Raw genomic sequence first — 21,899 nt, 5'->3', positions numbered from 1 at the left:
TGTGAGATCCACATTAATGTTTGAATATTAGAGAAGAATTATTTATTATACAAGTGGAATTTTGTTTAAGAAAAAGAAAAACGACTAAAAAATATGAGAGAAGTTTAAATCAATTTTATGATTTATTTGTTGAAATTATGAATGGGAAGACATAATCATAAATGAGAAAGGTGACACATTTGTATAAAGGTAAGGCAAAACATGTTGAGCATATTAGACCACATAAGTTGGGAAATAAATGGACATAACATGTCCCATTAGAAATTATTGTAGGGTCAAATTTTGTCCTTGGAAAATAACCAAACATTGTTTTTTCCTCATAATGAAATGTTCTTATATATTGGAACATATATATTTATTATATCGTGGGAATGTCTTTTGATCCTTTCTTTTTTTTTTCTCCTCCCATTTTCTAATTAAATATCTAGATATTATTATATAATTAATACTTGTCGAAATGTTATTACATTTATTGTGTAAAATAAAAAGTTATCGTTTTTATTTCTTTGTAAGAAAAAATAGCTACAATGATTAACAATTTTAGAAATAATAATTAAATGTGTAACCCATTTTAAAAATATTATAAATATAATAAAATCTTTCAAATGGTTAGTAATATTAATAATTCTATATTAATTTAATTTTAGTTCCTAAATCTATTTGGCCAAAGTTTTGAACTCTTTTGTCACTCTTTTTTAACTCTTAGTTGATCTTTGGTTAAATGAATGCTAATAATTATTAGTTTATTAATCAGTATATTATATTTCATAGAAAATACAAAAACTTAAACATAGGTAACTTTAAAATCGAAAAAAAAATAATGACACTCCTCATAGAAACTTTATTAATAGAAAAACTATTACAACAACACAGAGACCAATTCTCTTAAAACTTTTACAATGTAAATTAACTTTTCCTTTTAAAGAAATGTTTCTAAACTAACATTACTCTTTGGATTGAAATCATTGAAAAAGAAAAGATAAGAAACAACCATGAAATTGTGGGTTTGAAAGAGTTGGACATTTGATTTGACTTATAATGTTTTAATAATTATTAAAATTCATTTGATAAAGAAACAAAATGATGTCTTTTCTCTTAATACACTTAGGTCGACCCTACAACACACACAAAGTCAACTATGGTTTTTGTCAAGGCATTAAGACCACAATTTGGCTGCTAATTTAACCCCATTTTTTAATCCCTTTAATTAATTAATTACCCATTATAATACATATAATATAAAAACTAACCTCTTTTTGGGTTGATCAATTAAATAACTTTTTTACCACAAAAGGTTCAATATATAATATAATTAGTGGGTTATACACTTTTTCAGGTGATGACTAATGGATTTAAACCCATTTAAAAAAGATAAAAACTTTAGGATTAGTTTGAAAATGAAGGAAGAAATGGACAAAATAGCTTAGACCCATGTATGACTGATTTAGGGTTTTCTAAATTGTCCAATTTTTTAAACAGAAAAAGAAAAACATATTTTTTTTATATAGAAGCACATTTAATTTGGTGGGGGGAGTTTATATAGTTAAATTAATGGTACTAATTGTCATTAGCAAAGTAGAATTGGACCAAAGATAATATTAGTTAATAGAAACACCAACATTGTTAGGCCATGCCATTATTAATTAGAAGACCATAATTAATCTAAGGAAGATGATAATGGCTAACTAACCCTACTTTTGCATGCAATTGCCTCCCACTAAGGCCTTCATTTATTTACATGTTTAATTAGGATTAATAAAATATAATTATCTCCCACTTTAATTTTGATAATTATACCATAATTAATTAATAAACCATTATCCTCATATTGTGTGTTTGTGGGACTAAGTCTTCAACTCACTCTTATATTTTTCTTTAATTTTATAGCATATTAATCTAAATGCTTACACCAATGACCTAAATTCAATAATGTTATATTTATAAATATCCTTTATCATAATCATTTAATAATTAATCTTGAATATAAGTTTATTAATTTGTTTGACTGGTCAATCTAATTAAAGAAGTTCCCTTATGTGTAGTTTCATATTTTCTAACGAAAGTAAATCTAATTGATATATTAAAAAAATTACAAAGTAACATATATCTTATTAAAAAAAATCTAATCAAGATTTTAATTTAGTTTTAGATTATTAATTAAAATTAAAATTAAAAGTTTAAAGTAGTATTTCAACTTATAAACCTAAAACTAAAATTAAGTTCAAAATCTAAGTTTAATATATATTCATACTTCATTTTTTAATAATTCAAATAAAAATATTTTTCGATTTCCTTAATTGTTGAACTCAAAAAAAATCAAATGATTTCCACTTCAAATTTAATAAAACGAAAAATTTCACTTTTTTGATGTTAATTAATAAGTTTAGTGTGTGTTAACTACAAATTAGGTCGAACAAAGTGTTGGACTTCCTTATTTGTTTGTGATAATTTCTATTTGATTGTTTACATCAACTTTGATTTGTCATCTTGGATTTTGTTATTAATATTTTCTTCAATTATTTATTACATCACAAGATAACAATAAATAACATAAAAACAATAACCTAATTAGTTTATCATATCTCAATCAAAATCATATTATAAAGAAGTGAGTTATCTTCCTCTAAAATAGCCCATAGTTTTAGAACTCAAAAAATAATTCATCAAATCAAATATTATTAATCAAACTCATCTTCATCTCCAACTCAATAAAGTTGAACTAAATTATAATTTCTTCGCCGAATTCTTCACATTTCTCCACACATCATTCATTGTCTTATTGTTTAAAACTTGAATATAATTATTATATATCTTTGTAATTAAAGAGGCATTAATTATGCTTAAATTAGGGGAGTTGTTTGCATTTAGAAATAGAATTAGATAAATAAAGTAGGGATAATCATAAGTACGTAGATTATAAAGTATATATAAATAGTTCATAAAGTTACAAGAGATCAATTCAAACTTAGCTCAAAATTAATAATTAATAATGTCATTAAATTATTAATATAAGAGGAAAAAAGCAAAAAAAGAAAAAGAAAAAAGAGGTACGTAGACAGAGAGAAATGGTTGGCTTGGACTCACTTCTTCAATTCCAACGTGTTTGTCACTCTTCGATTAGGTGAAAACCTCATCCTCCTCTCTTCGGTCGTTAAATTTTAATCAATATGTCGATATTTTATCTAAGTTTTCATTAAATTAATTTTTATTTTTTCGTTGATATTAAAATTTAGAAATTCTGCTCTTTTTCGTTATTTTGTTTTTTACCATACCTAAAGCAATAAAATTTCTAATAACACAATGTCAGTGATTTAAGCTATGTTTATTTTAGGTGGTGATGAATTTTTTTCATTAAAGATTTAGAAAAAAAAAAAGAGAATTATAGTATTAGAAACAATATTAGAATAAAGAGGGTGATGAAGAAAGGTGGAGAAAATATAAATTTATAATGTAAAAATAAAAAAGAAAAAAGAAAGGTATAAATGAATTCTAAAATTAAAAGGACAGAAACGTTAGTGGCAATCGACGTAACACTAACAACCAAACCGAGTGGAAAGAAGAAGAAGAAAAAAAAAAGGTAAAAATTAAAGCACATTAAATAAAATATTCAACAATTTCTTTAAATATAATTATATATATATAATAAGACATCAATCCAATCAAATTCTTAAATTATTCATATATAATAAATTGAATTTTATTTTGGTAATTTTAACTATAAGATATCATAGTTCCTAAAAATACAAAATTCTTTAAATGTAAATATTTGATAAATTTTTTTAAATTTAATTTAATTTTCTAACCTATGAAGAAACCAGATTTTATATTTTATATACTAAGACTTAGACACCATCCTAATCTCTACACAATTAAAATATATATATATATATATACATTTCTCATTTTAAATATTTCATTAAAAGAAAAAAAAAGGGAAGAAGAAGAAGGAATTCCTAAAGAAAGAAAAGCCGTCCCCTATAAATTCTCCTCTTTCTCAACTCTTCCTTATTCATCAAACTTTCAAACCTTCTTCTCTCTCTTACCCTTCAATTTCAATGGCCAAAGTGTACCCTCAAACAGCGCTGTCACCGTCGACGTCGTCGTCGTCGTCGTCGTCATCTCTTGGTTCCGAAACCGAAACCTTCACTATTTGGATGAAATCTCTAATTTACCACACAAATGGCTGCACAATCTTCGATTCTAATGGAGACATCGTTTATAGAGTCGATAACTACGACAGAAAATGCAGTAGCGAAGTATTTCTCATGGATCTCAGAGGCAAAGTTCTCTTCACCATCAGAAAAAAGGTAAGCCGGCCGAGCGAGTGTTTTCTTTTCTTTTCTTTTCTTTTCTTTTTCCTCTTGATTTTATGATGTGAAGAAATCATTTGGTTGATCTGTTGGATATAATAATGATATATTTGAATGAAAATTTGAACAGAAATTCTCGATTCTTGGTGGATGGGAAGGATACCGATGGATGGAATCAGAGAGAAGTAAGAAGCCTAGTTTTGGAGTGAAGAAATTGTATAGATCGGGATCGAGGAAGAGAAATCAATCGGCGGTTTGTGAAATTAATGTAGGATTTGAGAGATTTTCATTGGTGAAAATGGATGGGAAATTGGCTTTCAGAATAATCAACATCAATGGAGAAGTAGTTGCAGAGGTAATGAATTGAATCTTAAAATTGAATCCGAATCCGAATCTGAATCTGAATCTCATGGTTTTTGAAATTGATTATTGAATTCTTTTGTTAATTATTACTGGCAGGCTAAAAGAAAAGTATCGTGGAACGGAATATTGTTGGGAGATGATGTGTTGAGTTTGAATGCAAATTCTCAGATCGAAACATCGTTGGTTATGGCTTTGGTTACTGTTTATGGATTAATCCGTCGCCAAATGTAAAATCATCAAATTAAAAGGGAAAAGAAAAGAAAAAAAAAAAAAAAAAACAAAGAGTTGATACGAATTTTGGTTTTCTTTTGTTATTTGGAGGATTTTGTGATGTTACGTTGTATAGAACTCCACAGATTTTGGTTTTCTTGTAAAGGATTAACGTAGGATTGTTACGGTGGAATACATATAGATATATATATATACAAATTTCATTAATTCGTTCTTCTTTTCTTTCATTTCATTCTTCTTCTATATAATCATTTTATCAATCAACCAACTATCAACTATCAACTCTTCCACCTAATTACGGTAACTCCATTTTCACAAAAACTAAGACCAACAACATGACCAAGATTGTGGTTTGTTTGATCTATTTCTTGATATGTTTGGTACAAAATGGTAAATAAAAGATTATGCTCGTAAGCAAAATTGAGTGTAGCATGATGATCGAAAAACCAAGTCGATCGATGTCAGTTCGAAAAAAAAAATAGTTAAATCAATCGATAAAATCGATTTTTTACTCTTCAAACGATCATTGTTTGTTTGGTAGTCGGAAAGCCAAGCCCAACCAACCAATGATCACCTCAAGCAAAAGCATTCAATTTACTCTTTAACTTGAAAATATTTTTATTTACTATGTAAAAGATTAAGGTAAATACGTTGTTACCGTTTTAATTATCATTCCAAGAAGATATTGTTTATATAATTGTATTATGTATATGATATATCACATATGCTTCCTAATGTTTACATGTAATATATAATTAAGTTGTTTTGCATGAATTTCTACATGTTATAGGTAGAAGATGGTTGATCGTGTGATGAGTTATATGCTTATGTTTGCTAGAAGATATTTATATCATGTATATGATGTTATAATTACTTGGGTTTTCTAATTTTTAAATATAGTAAAATAAGTTAAAATATTTATAAATATAACAAAATATTATTGCATCTATGACTAACGATGATAGATTATTATATATGTGCCTATCATGAAACATATACATATAGATACAAATGACAATCGATTTTATTGTAACTGTAATATTTTATTATATTTGTAAGAATTTTATGCGGTTTCGTCCTTTAAATAATTTCCCTATTTAATTTATATCTTTTGAACAATTTTCAAAGTTTAAAGTAAAAGTGAAAAGTTTCAAAATGTAGCTAGAAACATATAGTCAGTGGAACATATATCTTACAATGTGCAAAGACATTATTTTGTATCATTTAATCAACCTATCCATCATAACATCTAAAGTGTACGTAAATCTAGTTGATTTTTTATTTGTGTAATCTAACTATGCAATTTGAATATGAAACCTTTTAAATGGACGGACATGCTTTAATAACTTAACTAAGCATATTTCTTCGCATTTTTGTATGCCCCCAACTATATCATATAAACTTAAGGTTTAAATTAAATTTTATAATGCCAACTTCTAGTGTAATGAAAGAAAGTCTCATGTCATTCAATTATATGATTGAATATTATTTAAGAACTAAGTAGATCGAAAAATCAATATTTAGCTTTAAATTTGTGCACTACATGTCGTAATTACTAATCATCTCTCTCTCTATATATATATATGTATTAATTTCTTTTTTTTTTTTTTGTCATAAAAGATATAAAATAGAACTTTAATAAACTTTTAAACAAAGTTTACTTACACCTTAATCATTTAAACTAAAGTTCAAATCAAAAATATTCTGCACATATATTCAATTATAGTTAGTTAAAAAATAATTTGGTGTTATCAAATCAAATAATAATTAACATAATTTGACACATGGCAGTCTATGAATTTGACTTTCATTATAAAATTACAGAAAAGCAACTCAAAATAGCAACTCAAAATGAAAAAAAGAAAGCAAATCATGTAAGGTAAAGCCAAAATAAGAAAAGTTATTTAACACAAACAAATAAATAAAAGACAAAATATTTGATGTTCATGTTGTTATTATCTAGTCTTTTTTTTTTAATTATTATTATTATTAATAGCTATATTAATGTATCTAATATTCTCTTAAATCAGAATAAAAATATGGAACAATATAAGAGAAGTTTATCCTTAGTTTACATCTAATTAAATTAAATTAAAGAAGTTATACTTTTAAGAATTTGAAAATTTAAGAAGTTATCCTCATCATCTAGGAAAGGGTAATTTAAAAGACAACTACTATAGTTATTTGTTTTTAATTCATCTTTGATATTGATATTAACTTAATTTTTATAATACATAGTTGTATATATAGTGAGGGGTGAAAATAATATATTGACATGGTTGAAGTTATCTTAATCTATTATCTTATATTGTTATTATTAATCTTAGTATTATATATTTAGTATTCCTTTGAAGGTAAATTAAAAAAAAAAAAAAAGTATACTTTTAATTAATGAATTTTCACTTAATATTTTTAAATTTAGTTGTATCAATATTTGGTTTTTTAGACTAAATTTTTAGAATCTAAAAATTTAGTGTTTGTATTTTAATTAAAAATTTGAAAATAGTTTAAACTCTATCATATGAATAATAATTCCATCAAATTAATTCAATTAAGTATTGATTTTTAGTGTACAATGTTTGTTAATAATTAAACTTCGTTTGAATTTTAGCAATATATATTTTGTGCTATTTAGATTAAAAAATAAGTATTATAAAATAATTAAATTGTGCATAAATGTTTGTAACTTTGATTTATATATTAAGGTTACTATTGAAAAATAAATATATAAAAAAAGTGGGCATGTCGACGAATATTTTGATTTTATTATTAATGTAATACAATCATATGAATATTTAAAAAGACTATTCTTTGATATAAAGTTTGAAGATTGATGTTAGATTAAACTTTAACATCATCAACATTAGAACATATATATTATTTAAAGAATTCAGCGTCACTAATCCTATCATCAAACCGTCCCTAAATTATTTTGTAAAAAACATAAGATTAAGTTAGAAAAATCAAATCAACGAGATTCAAAATCCGAAGTCAATTTACATACTTAAAAAAACATTACTTCAACGTGACAATCATATATATATATCTCAATGGTCAATATATATTTTCAAATCTCTAATAATTTTGTATTTTAATCATCGATTCTGCTTTTCTTTTTTTGATCAAGGTTAACAATTTGGGGATTAAAAGTTTCGACCTTTAGGAAGTTATAAATATATTCGTTCTATGCTCGAATTGATTATCTTCATATACTTGAATTATGAAGTTAATTATTTTTATACTGATTCTTCTTTAATATATGATATTTGTTTAAGAAAATATAATTAATTATATATATTTATAATTATTTCTAAGTAGTTTGGTCCCTTTAAAACTTAGGTTGAACTAGATTTTTTCGACAGGTGCATAGTTGTGTTCTCGAGTTTTAAAAAAATCTAAGTTGAAATCATTTGCATGATTAAAAAATTGTAGCCTTATTTAAATTATAAGTGCAAAATATACTAGAGTGTGAACAGATATTATTTAGCTGATGCACATAATTTTAGCTAGCCAAACAATTCTAATCAAATGATGAATGGGGTTATTCAAGTTGGATATATGAGTGCAAAGACAAAACCTCACCCCAATCTATATGGGTGTTATCCTCCACACTTAACTAGTAACGCATACTCGCATAGTTGGTCAAGATACCTTAGCGGTGGTGGAGTTGTCGCCCTATACAACACCTTCTTGATCGTATTCTTGAAGTTATATAGTATATCAATCAGGTGTACTCAAGGTAGGTTTGATAGAACCGTCGGTCAGTTTGAAATTTCTTTATATTTTTACGTAGATGAAGTTAACTTCGACGGCGCCTGCTACCACTTTTTTCCTTTAGAAAAACGTAGATGTGACTTATGGGCCCTTTCAGGCAGTGTCCTCTAATGATTTAACATGTTCCATGTGCTTTCTTCAAGGAAATCATGTGTATGGTTTCTTCTATTCCTAGTTTTCCTCTTAGCATTACTTTTTTCCCATCGAATTAGGTAATGTGATTGTCATTTTGCTGATTTTCTTCCCTTTTATTTCTTTGCATTTTATTTTCACAACGATGGTAAGATATAATCGCAATCCACACAACCTCTTAATGACAATGTGCCACAAGACAAATAATTTATTTTTAAAATTTAATTAAAATGTATCGCATCCTCCCGTTATAAGTTTATAATATCGATAAAATAAAACTACAATATAAAGGAGAAAGCCTCGAAGTAAACTAAATAAACAACTTAAAAGTTAATTTTCATATATTTGATTGGTTATGCAATGTAAGATATAGGATAAAATTAATCACAAATTAAGATTAAAAGTTAATTAAGGGTATTATTTTAAAGCTAATTTTAATTTGTCAAATCAATATCTATATGCTATTTGGACCAACACGTGAGGTGCCGGGCGGTATTTTGGAGACCTTAGAACAAAAAGAAAGCAAAATCTAGAATTATAAAGTAAAGCAAAAAGCTATATATATATATATATATATATATATATATATATATATATATATATATATATATATATATATATATATATATATATATATATATATATATATATATATAAATGCATGCATGTTACTTAAAATCAATCCTTTTCTTCTCAAAGTTCAAAACAAACCTAGATAGAGGTTCTCTTTTTGACTTCGCTATTACGTGAATTATATTGTTTACTATTATTGCTAAATAATCAATAGATAGACTCAAAAGTTTAACTAAATTTAATACTTTATCGTCTAATGGTACTTTCTCTTTTTATAGAATTTAAAATTAATTAAGAATAAATAACATCGTAGAAATTTGAACACAAGACTTCTAGATCATCTACTCTAAAACTTAGTGTTGTTAGATGATTTAACATTGTAGAAATTTGAATAAAATCGTAATTTAACATTTTTGAAAAAGTCAAAAAAGTTTGATACATGACAATTTTAATTAGACAATTAATAGGTTATATAAAAATAGGTGTAGATTGAAATACATCTAAGTATTTTTCATATTAAATGTACCCTTAATCCATCATTATTAGGTTTTGTCGTTTTTATTAGTTTTTGTTGTTGCTTCTTGATAGGGGAAATGACTTGTGATGGAGGAAATGAGGTATGGAATTTAATGAGAGATTAATGTTTTTGTAGGTGTGAAAGTAAAACTATAAATGTAGATATATTAGCCAAAGACCTATCAAAGTATAAATTAATTTTGATAGAATTTTGTATTAAATCTGTTGTATTTGGAAAAGTTTTAAACTATGAGATTTTGAAATAGATTGAAAAAAGTTATACAGATGGGTTAGTGAATTGGATGTGTCCTAAATATAGTAGAAATGGATGTTTTGATTCTCTTAGAATTGTTAGGATTATGTTTAGCATATTATAGAATTATTAATTTCTTAAATGTGGACGCAAGGTGTAGCAGTATTGAATTTTTCTTTTTTTTTTTTAATTTTTAAATACTCATTGTTATATATACACTAAATTTTAATTTAATTACTATGCATTTGTTAGACCTTATATACTTTTCAAAGAAAAATAATTTTTTTCTCAACCTGTTTTTTAAAAATATCTTTAGAATCCTAGTCAAAGAATGTTTAATATCTTTAAGAAGTCAGCTTTAAAATTCCGTTGAAAGGCTAAGATTCTAATATTAAAAAATGTCAATATGAACTTAATTCAACTTATATTTGTCAAGATAAACCGTTATGAATTCAATTCTCTCTACCTCAAATTGTACTAAAAAATATTAAAAAAGAATATTTAACTATGAACACCAAAAAAATACTGAAAAAGATTATTTAACTACGGATACCTATGCTAAAAAAACTAAATAAGTTAATTACAAAAAACCGAACAAGTTGTAATATACCTGGAAAAGGAAAAAGAAAAATCTAGCTTTTAAGGATGAAAAGAACTTTTTATTTTTCGTCGAAATGAGAATAACTCAATTAATATAGGTTAATAACCACGAGTTCATGAAATCCTTTTATCCCCAGTGTACCTAAGAAAAAAGAAACTTCATTGTTTTCTTACTTAAATTTGGCATTTCAAATTAAGTTTGATTGAATTTAAATTTTAGTAAAACACATATATTTAGTCTCCAACTTGAAGTTCTTTTAAATTTAACTTTACAAATCCAATCTCTCAAATTTTGATTTTTTTTTTTTAATTCACGGATATACTAAACACAAAATTCACTAAACATAAAATTCAAATTTATAACTTAGAACTTAATTTCGTCAGGTGTTTATAAAATACAGTATTGAAAGTTTCAAGGATGGGACAGATACGGGTGAAAGTTCATGAACCAAGGAATTAACCTTGCACTTGAGAAAACGTTTTTTTTTTCCTTTAATCTTTCCTAAATTTGTGTAAAATTCAATACCCACCAAATTATAATGATGATAAGGGACCTAAAGGAAAGCACGACATAGAGGGTAGAAGGTTTATAATGTGATTTAAAAACACTTGAGATTTGAAAGAGAATTAAAGCAACTAAAAGTCCAACTAATAAATTTAAAAAGAAAAAGCGAAAAAATAAACTGAAATAATTGAAAGTCCAACCAATGGCAACACTTTGCTATCTTAATTATTAACTATAATTTCTAAATAAAATAATAAGAATAAGAATAATAATAGACAGCATGGCCAAAATTCAGTCGCAAAAAGCAATTGTTGTTCCGAACTAGCAAGCAATCAACTTTTATTATGAAAGAAAAGTAAAATAGGAGATATTATTCTTTATAAATATTATATGAGAAAAGTAAGTACTTTCATTTACTATTAAGAAAACAAATTAATATAAAGAAATATATTTGAGTGCAAGTACCCTATAGCAAACTGACATGTAACAACCTATTTTTAAAACAATATTACCTCTTATATTCTTTGTGTTAAAAATATCTTTTTAAAAGGTTTAATTCGACAATTAAACATGCTGTACAAAGATAGGTGCAACCATATAAAGATAGACGTAATCGAAGCTGATATAAAAGAGATGCATGGACATGAGTAAGTATGAGTTGGTAGCACCCAACTGGATCAAAATATTACTTAAAAGTAAATAGTTTCTTCATCACAATATAAGACAATGAAATCATATAATTTTCATTAAACAAATATATCCATCTGTCGTCATGCATGATAAACATGTTGAATTCCATACATAATTACATAAATAAAAACTCAACTCCATGTTTTGTTTTGTGTTTCTTCTCATATATTAAAATTATAAGTCTCTGACTTGGATAGTTTTATTATAAAACATAAACTAAGATACTGTTATAGAGAGATGATCATGGAGGCCCATAAAGTTTTTGGGAAAGAAGATAGAATCTTCTGTCCTAAATGGCTAAAAGTTCCATTTTCACCAATTTCTCTTTTCTTTGGTGGTGAAGCTGCTTGTTTTCCTTGTATGACAGCTGATTCAGAGGCAGAAACTTTCACTCTATGGATGAAGTCTCTTATCATGCAGGGAAATGGTCTAACAGTTTTCAATGGAAATGGTCAGATTGTTTTTCGCATCGACAATTACGATGAGAAGAGCAGAAGGGAAGTTTCTTTGATGGATCTTGGAGGGAGACTTCTCTTCACGCTACGTCGAAAGGTGGGTTTCCATGAATAAGGACTGAATCTTATTGTGTACCTTTTGTTGTATAGTTTCCCTCATTTGTTAATTTTGGTTCCATTTGGCAGAGTATATGGTTTGTGTGTGATTGGGAAGGATTTAAAGAGGATGGTAATGTAAATACAGAGGAAAGAAAACCATTCTTTAGAGTGAAAAAGGTTCTCGGATTTAGTAGAAAGTTAAGCTGTGATGTAAAATTTTATGGAGATGAATCTCAGGCAAGTTTGTGCTATAGATTCGAAGGGTTGAGGGGCAAAACAACTTTCAGAATATTAGACAATCGTGGAGGTCTTGTCGCAGAGGTAAGTCCTTTTGTTTTTCGCTAAAATTACACTAAGCTTTTGATATCCATATCCTGCATTAGTATGATATTATCCACTTTTGTACTTAAACCTATAGTTTTTCCCACTCATTTGGAGAAAAGAAGCGGTGAAAAGTGATGAAACGAAGTAACTGGCATTTGGGTTTGTGCAGGCAAAGAGAAAGCAATCATCTATAGGGGTTCTATTGGGAGAAGATGTTTTGAGTTTGGTCCTAGTACAGACTAATTTAGACCATTCCCTTCTCATGGCTCTTGTGACTGTTTACCTATTGATTCAACACAGAATATGATTCATTTATTTCAAAAGAGAAACAAGGAGACAAACCTGGGAACAATGCATGAAAGAATCTGATGTTTCTTTCCTTCACGCAGCCAAAATTGCAAATTGGACCCAAAATAGCCAGCTTCTTGACCAATCCCACCCAACGCTTTTTGTCCTTTTCTCCCTTCAATTCTTTCAAGTGAATTAGGTGCAGCCATCGAAAAGTATGCAATTGAATTCAGAAATATTGTATATGAATACTTTTACCCTGTATTGTTAGTGGATTTCTTCTGTCTGATAAGATATGGGTTGTTGGTTACTGGACCACCTTCAGGTTCTTCAGTTATGAGGCTTGATGCCTGGTGGGATGAGTATTTTATGTCAAAACCCATCTGCCTGCAATACACTCAGTTACAAGAAATTTCCTGCAAAAGTAAAAGGGTTTAACCATAGGACATGCACTTTTAATTTCACAAGTAAAGGTCCCTTTCCCTTCTTCCTATCCCTGAAGTGTTGACTGAAATAATAAAAGAATAAGAAACCTCGTGTATTCCATGGCAAGCTATGAAAGATAATTACATAATTTAAAAATAAATAGAGAGAAGTTCAATGGACCAAAAAACATTTGACTCAATCGGACAGATGATGCCAGATGTGGCTTTCTTTTTGCTTTTACATTTTTTTTCCTTTTTTTTTTTTTTTTTTTTTTTTTTTTGGTTTGGGTGGGGGCTATATAATTTACAAACAAATTATTTATTCACTCTAAGAGAATGTGTGGTTTCACGCTACTTCAAGTGTATACTTTTTCTATATAATTCTAAGAAATAATTACTAAATCTTCTTGTAATTTTTAAGACTGCGTAGAGTCATTACAAGCTGCTGTCTTTCACCTTCAACCTCTGCAAACTTGAGACTTATCTCTGAATATCTTTCTTGCATTTCCTTTAGTTCACTCTCCATTAATTTGTTTTTTTCCATCAATAATGCTAATTCTGTCGAAAAATTGTCGCAATTGTTGTCACTGTCGTCAAGTTTGCAGGCTTTCGATTCTTTCTCTGCTGAAATTCTGTCATTCCTGCGGGAGAATAGAATAAGGACGAGGATCGGGGAATTCATTCAATTGGACATACAGAATCAGAGACTGAACAAAAACTTTGAAGAGATTGAGAGGTTATTATCTGCTTTCTAACATACCTTTCAACCGGCACCGTATTGCCATATTCTACGGGTGATGAAGAAATTGGGTTTTGGCCTTGGTTCACCACTGTATCCTTGGGTGCATCACCGGTCCTTTCGACGTTGCTTGGATAGATACTTACCTGCTTCAAATTGAGTCATGAGACGTTATTTTAACGACATATACATTATAAGCACGAACATGTGAAAGATTGCCGATATGATATTGACAAGGGAAATTCAGACACCAAAAATATTACATGATGAATCATTGATAATAATGTTCACAAATACCTATGTAATCCGTAAAGTTTGTGATTTAAATGTTAATGAAAAGAAATATTCCTTTTGACACTATGGAGGTTAGAATCTACATGCCTTCAAATAATGCACATTTCCTACCTCTTGGAATGAGCTAGTAGAAACAACTTCTTCCAATTTGCACTCTAGCTCTTCAATCGTGTGCTGAAAATCCACTGCCTTCTCTGAAATTCTACTAGCTATAGTTTCAATGGCGTCTTCTTTCAAACTTATCTGTCTCTGGAAAGAAAAGTAGGATCCATTAAATGAATAATATGATTGAAATACAAATCTACCAACTACAAAAAATTTGAAAAGAAAATTGATTCTTGGCTTGGAAGCACATGCAATCATGCATCTCCCATGCAAGATTCTTCATTTTGACACTGAATCTTTAGATTTAAATTCCTCTTTAATGTCAGTAGGGTACCTCAAGCAATTCTATTTTCTCCCTTAGAGCTGCGACTTCCTTTGAACTACTTTCGGAAGGAGTGGACTTATTACTTTCGTTAATAGCTTCAGTTCCATCACAGGCTGACGTTTGTTCCTCACTATACCAGAGCATGTCAACACCGTTGAATTCTTTCACCTTCTTTAAGTCATCATTTAGCTGAAATACCTGGTGTCTGAGTTTATCTTTCTCTATCTCTCCTTCTACTAAAGAATGTTTTAAGTCACTGTAGTGATCTCTAAGCACCTCCAACTCTGTTTGCAGACATCCCATTGATATCTCATGCTCATCCTTCTGATGCCTGATTCTACTTATCTCGCTCTGAAACTTTTCACCTTCTTTCATAATCAAAGCAATGGTTGTTACCAGGTCATTTCTTTCCATGTTTTTGTTCTGAATCAAGCTCTCGCTTTCCTTGAGAAACCTGTTCTCTGTCGCGAGCCTTTCAACTTCATACTTGAGCAACAAAATCTCCCGAGAGAGAGATTCACAGACCTCCTTTTGATTTTCTTGTTGATCAAGCAGCTTGGATTTCGTATGAAGTTCTAAAAACATGTGTTCTATCTGACTTGTTTGCAAATCTACTACATTTGTGAGTTCACAGAGCTTAGCCTCATGCTCCCTCTTAACTGATTGGAGCTCTTTATTAGCAGACGCAAGTTTTTCATCTAATTGAATTTTCTGCAGTTGCAGCTCGATAGATTCTGCCACTGCTTTAGCAGCTACCTTCTCATTTGCATTAAACGTCGAGGCTATCTGCATCGAAAGCCGCTTCAGTTCTTCTTGAAGCCTCTCGGCTGTATTAGCATTTCTCCACCTTGTCTTTCTCAAGTCCTCCTCTGCTAGGATGGCTCTTTGCTCCTGCTCAATTTTGGCCCGTGTCATATCTTCTAGATCACCTATGAATTTTTCAGCTTGCTGCTCCAGCTCTTCTTCCAAGGCCTGGATATGGGATTCAAGCTCTTTTATGGTGGTCAAAGAATCAGAGAAGTCCTTGGACCGCTGCTTAAGTTCCCTATCCAAGTGCTCTATGTGCGTCTCCAGCTCTACTATGGTAGCTGAGGGCGTGCACTCTTCTTTCATTTCAAGTTTCTCCTGTAGTTCACATTGCTCCAGTTTATATGACATGCCATGATTTTCTTGTTTCAGTATTTCATAGTCAAGTGCTAGTTGTTCCATATGCATTTCTAATTCATCCTTTTCTCTCTTGTAGAATTCTACTTCACTGTATAGGTCAATAACCTTTTGTTCCAGAAGAAATGTTTCATTTGCATTACTATGCTGCTTAACCAGCTTTTCCAATGCCTTCTGCTCCTCATCATCCTCAGATTCACACTTCGAGATGGACTTATAGAACTCTTCAGTATTCTCAAAAAATCTTGATCTGTCATAGAGACTGAGTCTGTCGCCATTTTTTTGCTCTAACATTTCCTCTAGGTCTCGCATTGCAAGAATCAACTCATCATTAGATTTCTGAGTCTTCTGAAGTTGTAGTCGAAGATTGCTATTTAATTCCTTTTCTTGGTTTAGTTCTTCCTTCATTTCTTCTAGAAGAGCCTCCATTTTCTTATCCTCCAACTCCACATTGTTTTTCGATTTGGCCTTGAGTTTCTCATATTCCGCCCTAAGTGAATCTCTCTCCTCTTTCAAAATAACAATTTCTTTTGACAAATCCTGACCCCTTTTACTTTCTTTGACAATTTGCTTCCGAAGCGTCTGTAGTTCCAATTCTGAAACTTCTGCCTGCCTGGAAAAGCCAACTAGCTCAGCCTTGAGCTTTTCAATCTCAATGTCTGCAACTCTTTCAGACGTCGTAACTGGTCCAGACCTTTTTATAGGAAGCATATCATCTGAAGATTCATCTATGCTTACTCCGTGATCAGAACCAAGGGTCCACATTGATTGTGATCTATGATTCTCCTTATTATTAGTGGATGTTGAAAGGAATGCCTCTGGTTTGTGAGGTTGTGATGTTAACGTAACAAGTTGAAGATGATTATTGTTTCTCGCACTATGTTCTCGTGGAGTATCAAGTCCAGAGCTGCTCTCCGAACTTGACAATGTAATATCAGATCCACTTGATTCTTGACAGTCACCATTTAGTTCAAAATCATGAGGGCTCTTGCCAATCTGTTCATCCTATTTACATATGGAAAAGGAAAGAATTAGAGCAACAATAAGAATAGCTGTTAAAAAACTCATTTAATTATTTATTCTAAGGTGATTTTTTAACCGAAAATTATAATTAAAAATTAAATTTAAAAATAAAAAATAAAAATAAAAAATAAAAAAAAAACCCCGGAAGTCCACGAGTTAGAATGCTAGAAAACTTCATGAAATCTCTAACAAAAAGGAAAAGAGAAAGTTGGAAATGGAGCCTTACTTCCGTGCAATTGTTTTTAGTGCTCTCATCTAATTCACCATTGGTCAAGTACGATTTCAAGTTTGTCTCCTGGGATCTAACACTGACATTGTCAAAATCTTCTACCTCTCTGTAAAAATTTTCCATCAGGAGCAGAGCAAACCCTCAGCCAAACATTAGCAAGATAACCTCTAGAAAATTTGCAACTAGAATGGAAAAATACTTCGCAACCGTAGATTCACACCTTGGTTCAATTTTAGCCTGCAGCTTCTGTATCAAAACCTATGAAACAACAGAATGAAAATTTAGTAAACACTGGATGATGAATTTTCAGTATTCAACATAGTTCCTAATATTCAAATACAAAGATCACTCAAATATGACTGATTCACACCCAATTAGGTAACAGTTGGAAATACTCACGTGTAAAACCGCATCAGAATTTGAATTCTTTAGGGGAAGAGAAACAGAAGAAGATTTTGTAGCATCAGCATAATCAGCTAAGTTGATAGAAACCTCCCCAAACACCCTGGATTTTGCTCGTCCCTGCATGAACACCAAAGTTAAACTCCATATGTAGTGTGCATTTCATTTTTTGCATACAAAAAAAACACAATAAAATCTAGAATTTCCATACATACATACATACCATCGATACGAGGAAATAATAGATTTTCTCATTGATCTTCCCAGATTTTGTGTCTCGTGCGAACTTGACCGTTTCATAAACCGGAGTTTCCCATTTGCAACTTCCATCACGAACTGTAACTTTATCCAATCTTGCAGTTGGCTTTCCCACATCTCCAGGTACAACGGATAACGTCAATGCATCCGCCACTGACTGTGACACCTGAAATCAAATTGCAATTACAATTTTAACAATCCAGCCAAGTAACTAAATAAATGCAATCCAAACAACCTTTCTCTGTTTGCAGTGAAGAAAACAAAAAAACTAAAAAGGTTCACGAGCATAGATGTATTGATCCGTTTCTATTCCATACATTCACATCACCAGAAAAGTTTCAAAATCCATTAATGCACTAATCTCTCAGCTCTAACCACAGAACATCAACAACTCAAACCAAACACTTGAGTTTCAAATTCTATTCACACAAACTCAATCTAAAACCAGCTATACAACAACCAAACAACTTCCAAAATCAAGGTCAATGTGGAAGCCAGAAGTGAAAGAAGAAACAAAATCAATATTCCTGAAAAAAATACCTTAGTGACATAGAACTGCAACTTGAATTCCGCCTTAACCTTGTTCTTCTCACTCCTCCATCTCGCCGACTTAAACATCTCCACCTATCTTCCCGCGCCGGAAACCGATTCAGAGAAGAAACTCAAGCAATGAACGGAACCTCATTGCTGCAGTAGAGTGAGAGATGTAAGAAACAAAGTGATTAACAGAGTAGATCAAAATGCAGGCGAGGTGGAATGGATGAAGGCCATTGAAATTCATAGTATGAAAAAAGCTTGAGGAAGAACCTGAGATTGAAGAAAAATGGAGGAAGAAGATTATTATGACATGGAAGAAGAATTGGGAGATCTGAAGGATTCTCTTACTGTCCTCTTTTGGGAAGAAAAAAGAAAAAGAAAAAGGAGAAGCTTCTGAGTATTATATTTCTATTTTATAAATCTAATTTTCAAATAAACTTTAAATAAATTTCATTTATTTTATTTATTTATTTTGGGTTTGGTTTGTGTTTTGTTGAATAATGAAAGAGAGAGAATATAAAATTTGGTCTGACAATTTTGCCCTTGTGCTCTTCCAAGTTCAAATATTCCTCATTCATTTATTTTTATGTCACGTGTCATCCAGCTAAGATTTTTCATACTCACATATTATATGCTACAAAATCTATATATATATTTATGCTATTAAATTTTATGTTACATGTCAATATTATAAATGGAAAATAATATGAAACATCAAAATAAGCCACATAGATAATATATCTATTATATAAACTTATTCTTGTGTTTTGACATAGGATTAATAATTAATACTAATTAATGAAGAAGTAATATGAGGCAAATAAATGTTTTATTGGGATAATTTTTTATTTATTGATAATAAACATATAATGTGAATAATTTATTGTTTCCTACGAATGTATTTAGTAAATATAATAGTTTTTGCTTATTTTTGTGTTGATATAGAGCGGTCCATGCTCCATTACCAAAAGAGGAAAAACAAAACTATCCAATAATTAACTTGGATATCGAGGGCAAAATAAGGAAACGTTTATTGTTAAATTAGACTGTTTGGAAGTGGTTCAATTTTTTTGTTAATGAAAGAAAAAGTCGTAAATATTAAGACGACAATTCTACATACAGTACAATATACCACTCATCCTGTTGCATCTATCGATTGAAAAATAGTGTTATCGATGATGTGGTGAGATGGACATTAGAAAGATTTCTGCTTATTGGATTGAAATGTCAATTTCTCCATTTCTTAGAAGTTTGTTGATACGACATGTCCTTGTTGTTTCAAGTCAATTTTGTGTTCTTTTTTTTTTCAAAATGGGGTTAGTTTTCATTTGTAATTAATTATTTGTCGAATGTAAAGTTTATCTAATGAAATAATTTAGACAAAGAGATAAAACTATTTTCTAAAAGAAAAACAATTATGTAGTTCACTATGAATTCTTAAATTCAGCTATAGAGAAAAAAACAGGAATGATTTTACATTGTACTTACATTAACAACAGTTAAATCACGATGTTTATAGTAGAGAGTGTGTGGTTATTTGATATAATTTTATTTTTCTTTTTACTTAATCCAATCATATCCCTAAGGTAAAATAATATAAAACAATCCCACTACATAACTTTCACTAAAAATTCTCAATAAATTGTAGCCTTTAGCAACCGTTAAATTGGTTGGCTAAAAATAGAACTATTTCTAATTAGTTGTTGATGTATTTATTTTCTTTGACTATATTAAATAATAGAATGAATGAGATAAAATAATTATACACACACACACACATATATATATAATATATCATAGGATTCCTTTTAATTGATATGATTAGGAGAGCCTACTTTTATTTCCTTGTCCCATGCGCTACCATATTTTTCCTCCTTTAATTTTACCTTTTCTTCTCTATCTTTTGACCCTATCAAAACAAACAAATAATACATAATAATTTAATCCAAAAGGAAAATGTTCTTTTTTTTTTTTTAATTTTAGTTTTAATATTATACTATAGTCCATGAGGAAAGAAAATTGTTTTATTTTTCTCACTTTTATAAATTTTTGTTTTGGTGGCTAAAATATGTATAATGTGACCACACTATTGTATATTGTACATTGGCTAAAAATGTCAACTTTTGTCGTATATTTTAAAAACCGTGGAAAAATAATCTTAGGAGTATAAATTTTTTAATTAAATCAATAACAACTCAGTAAAAATAAAATATAAATTAAAATTCTACGTGATTTATATTATCGAGGCAGACCAATAAACATTATCCAAAGAGAAGATGTGTCATCACAAGATTGAGTATCTAACACTTATTTTTTAAGATACGACAATCTATTAGAAAAAATACGTGCAGCAGCTAAAATCTTTTACAACCAACCTAATTAGATTGATTACGTATTATTTTAAACCTCGATTTTCATCCAAAACTCTATAGGTCATACAATTTATACATTATAAATTTTAAAAGATTAAGAATAAAGGTAAATTTGTAATTTAGCTAACAAATAAACTATAGTAGAAAATTATTTTTAATGCAAGTCTTGAATGGCAGCCCTCAAGTGTAAGAGAAAAAAGAGCAGGGGTATTTTGGCCATTTTATCTTTTTGTTTTTTAGTTCTTTGAAGAAAAAAGCTGATTTGCCGGACGCCGACCGATGACGACACAAGCGACGTAACGTAAGGGACCGATTTCCCAACGGTCGTAAAATGAAATGAAAAACATTGTTTTAAATATATATATATATATATTAATATTTTGAAAATGACAAAATTGAATTGAAGCATATGCAATTCCTTTTCTGCCCAACAACTTCACGTATTTACAATCATATCCTCCCAGAATTTTTTTTTTTTTTATATATATATATATATTTTTTTTTTTTTTTTTGGAAATAAAAATGTTGGTTTTACGAGGAAGAATGGTTAATGCTTCGTTGGAAGTCCAAAACCAATCCACACACGGTTGAATTCGATTCTTCTACTCGAAAAGATGAAGATATCAATTGAGAAATTCATGGTATGAAAATTATTTTACCAACAACTACATATATTATTTACTTAATATATGATTTGTAAGATTTGTTTTATTCAAATTAGATTAGATCTAAAATATAAATACAAATGGAGAAAATTTGTCTCTATAATTAAGTTTTGGTATTTTGATTCCTCACATGTGTTGAAGTGTGATAATGACACTATGTTTATCTATTGTGTAGACTTATCTAACTTTCTTAGCATTTTGAAAATTGAGCATGCTCAGATGTAACAATATGATTTGCTAGATTGAAA

General features: G+C 29.2%; 3 protein-coding genes across 6 annotated transcripts; 2 read left to right on the top strand and 1 right to left on the bottom strand.

Moving 5' to 3' along the window:
• The first annotated feature begins 3,934 nt into the window (after positions 1–3,934).
• On the top strand, positions 3,935–5,111 carry LOC103482731 (protein LURP-one-related 4). Its single transcript, XM_008439023.3, has 3 exons — positions 3,935–4,307; positions 4,441–4,665; positions 4,770–5,111. Exons 1-3 carry the CDS (start codon positions 4,056–4,058, stop codon positions 4,902–4,904), a joined length of 612 nt encoding a protein of 203 aa, XP_008437245.1. The 5' UTR covers positions 3,935–4,055; the 3' UTR covers positions 4,905–5,111.
• A 6,877-nt stretch (positions 5,112–11,988) lies between these two features.
• Positions 11,989–13,606, top strand: LOC103482729 (protein LURP-one-related 4-like). Of its 2 annotated transcripts, none has more exons than XM_008439021.3 (3): positions 11,989–12,499; positions 12,589–12,822; positions 12,995–13,606. In XM_008439021.3, exons 1-3 carry the CDS (start codon positions 12,185–12,187, stop codon positions 13,130–13,132), a joined length of 687 nt encoding a protein of 228 aa, XP_008437243.1. In that variant the 5' UTR covers positions 11,989–12,184; the 3' UTR covers positions 13,133–13,606. The 2 variants fall into 2 exon arrangements, with proteins under 2 accessions (XP_008437243.1, XP_008437244.1); XM_008439022.3 differs by having other exon boundaries at positions 12,920–13,313.
• A 48-nt stretch (positions 13,607–13,654) lies between these two features.
• On the bottom strand, positions 13,655–19,023 carry LOC103482728 (uncharacterized). 3 transcript variants are annotated; one of them, XM_008439020.2, is made up of 10 exons: positions 18,885–19,023; positions 18,618–18,764; positions 18,043–18,243; positions 17,817–17,939; positions 17,638–17,675; positions 17,415–17,523; positions 15,011–17,170; positions 14,683–14,820; positions 14,299–14,423; positions 13,655–14,179 (listed from the first exon to the last, which is right to left on the bottom strand). In XM_008439020.2, the coding sequence occupies exons 2-10, from the start codon at positions 18,693–18,695 to the stop codon at positions 13,936–13,938; spliced, it is 3,216 nt and encodes a 1,071-aa protein (XP_008437242.1). In that variant the 5' UTR covers positions 18,696–18,764; positions 18,885–19,023; the 3' UTR covers positions 13,655–13,935. The 3 variants fall into 3 exon arrangements, with proteins under 3 accessions (XP_008437242.1, XP_016898858.1, XP_008437241.1); XM_017043369.2 differs by having other exon boundaries at positions 14,683–14,814; positions 18,618–18,983; XM_008439019.3 differs by having other exon boundaries at positions 18,618–18,982.
• Positions 19,024–21,899: the final 2,876 nt, after the last annotated feature.

This window comes from Cucumis melo, chromosome 9, assembly GCF_025177605.1.
Source record: "Cucumis melo cultivar AY chromosome 9, USDA_Cmelo_AY_1.0, whole genome shotgun sequence".
Taxonomy (NCBI): Eukaryota; Viridiplantae; Streptophyta; class Magnoliopsida; order Cucurbitales; family Cucurbitaceae; genus Cucumis; species Cucumis melo.
Note: the sequence above shows the minus strand (reverse complement) of the source record. Positions and strands in the feature narration are given on the sequence as shown.

Excerpts from the sequence above, each read along its gene's own strand:
- LOC103482729 (XM_008439021.3), top strand. The coding sequence starts at position 12,185 with ATGATCATGGAGGCCCATAAAGTTTTTGGGAAAGAAGATAGAATCTTC. Across the intron at positions 12,500-12,588 it reads TCTTCACGCTACGTCGAAAG|AGTATATGGTTTGTGTGTGA; the intron begins GTGGGTTTCCAT and ends TCCATTTGGCAG. Across the intron at positions 12,823-12,994 it reads GTGGAGGTCTTGTCGCAGAG|GCAAAGAGAAAGCAATCATC; the intron begins GTAAGTCCTTTT and ends GGGTTTGTGCAG.
- LOC103482728 (XM_008439020.2), bottom strand. The coding sequence starts at position 18,695 with ATGTTTAAGTCGGCGAGATGGAGGAGTGAGAAGAACAAGGTTAAGGCG. Across the intron at positions 17,524-17,637 it reads CAGGCTAAAATTGAACCAAG|AGAGGTAGAAGATTTTGACA; the intron begins GTGTGAATCTAC and ends AAATTTTTACAG. Across the intron at positions 14,821-15,010 it reads AGAAAATAGAATTGCTTGAG|AGACAGATAAGTTTGAAAGA; the intron begins GTACCCTACTGA and ends TTTTCTTTCCAG.
- LOC103482731 (XM_008439023.3), top strand. The coding sequence starts at position 4,056 with ATGGCCAAAGTGTACCCTCAAACAGCGCTGTCACCGTCGACGTCGTCG. Across the intron at positions 4,308-4,440 it reads TCTTCACCATCAGAAAAAAG|AAATTCTCGATTCTTGGTGG; the intron begins GTAAGCCGGCCG and ends AAATTTGAACAG. Across the intron at positions 4,666-4,769 it reads ATGGAGAAGTAGTTGCAGAG|GCTAAAAGAAAAGTATCGTG; the intron begins GTAATGAATTGA and ends TATTACTGGCAG.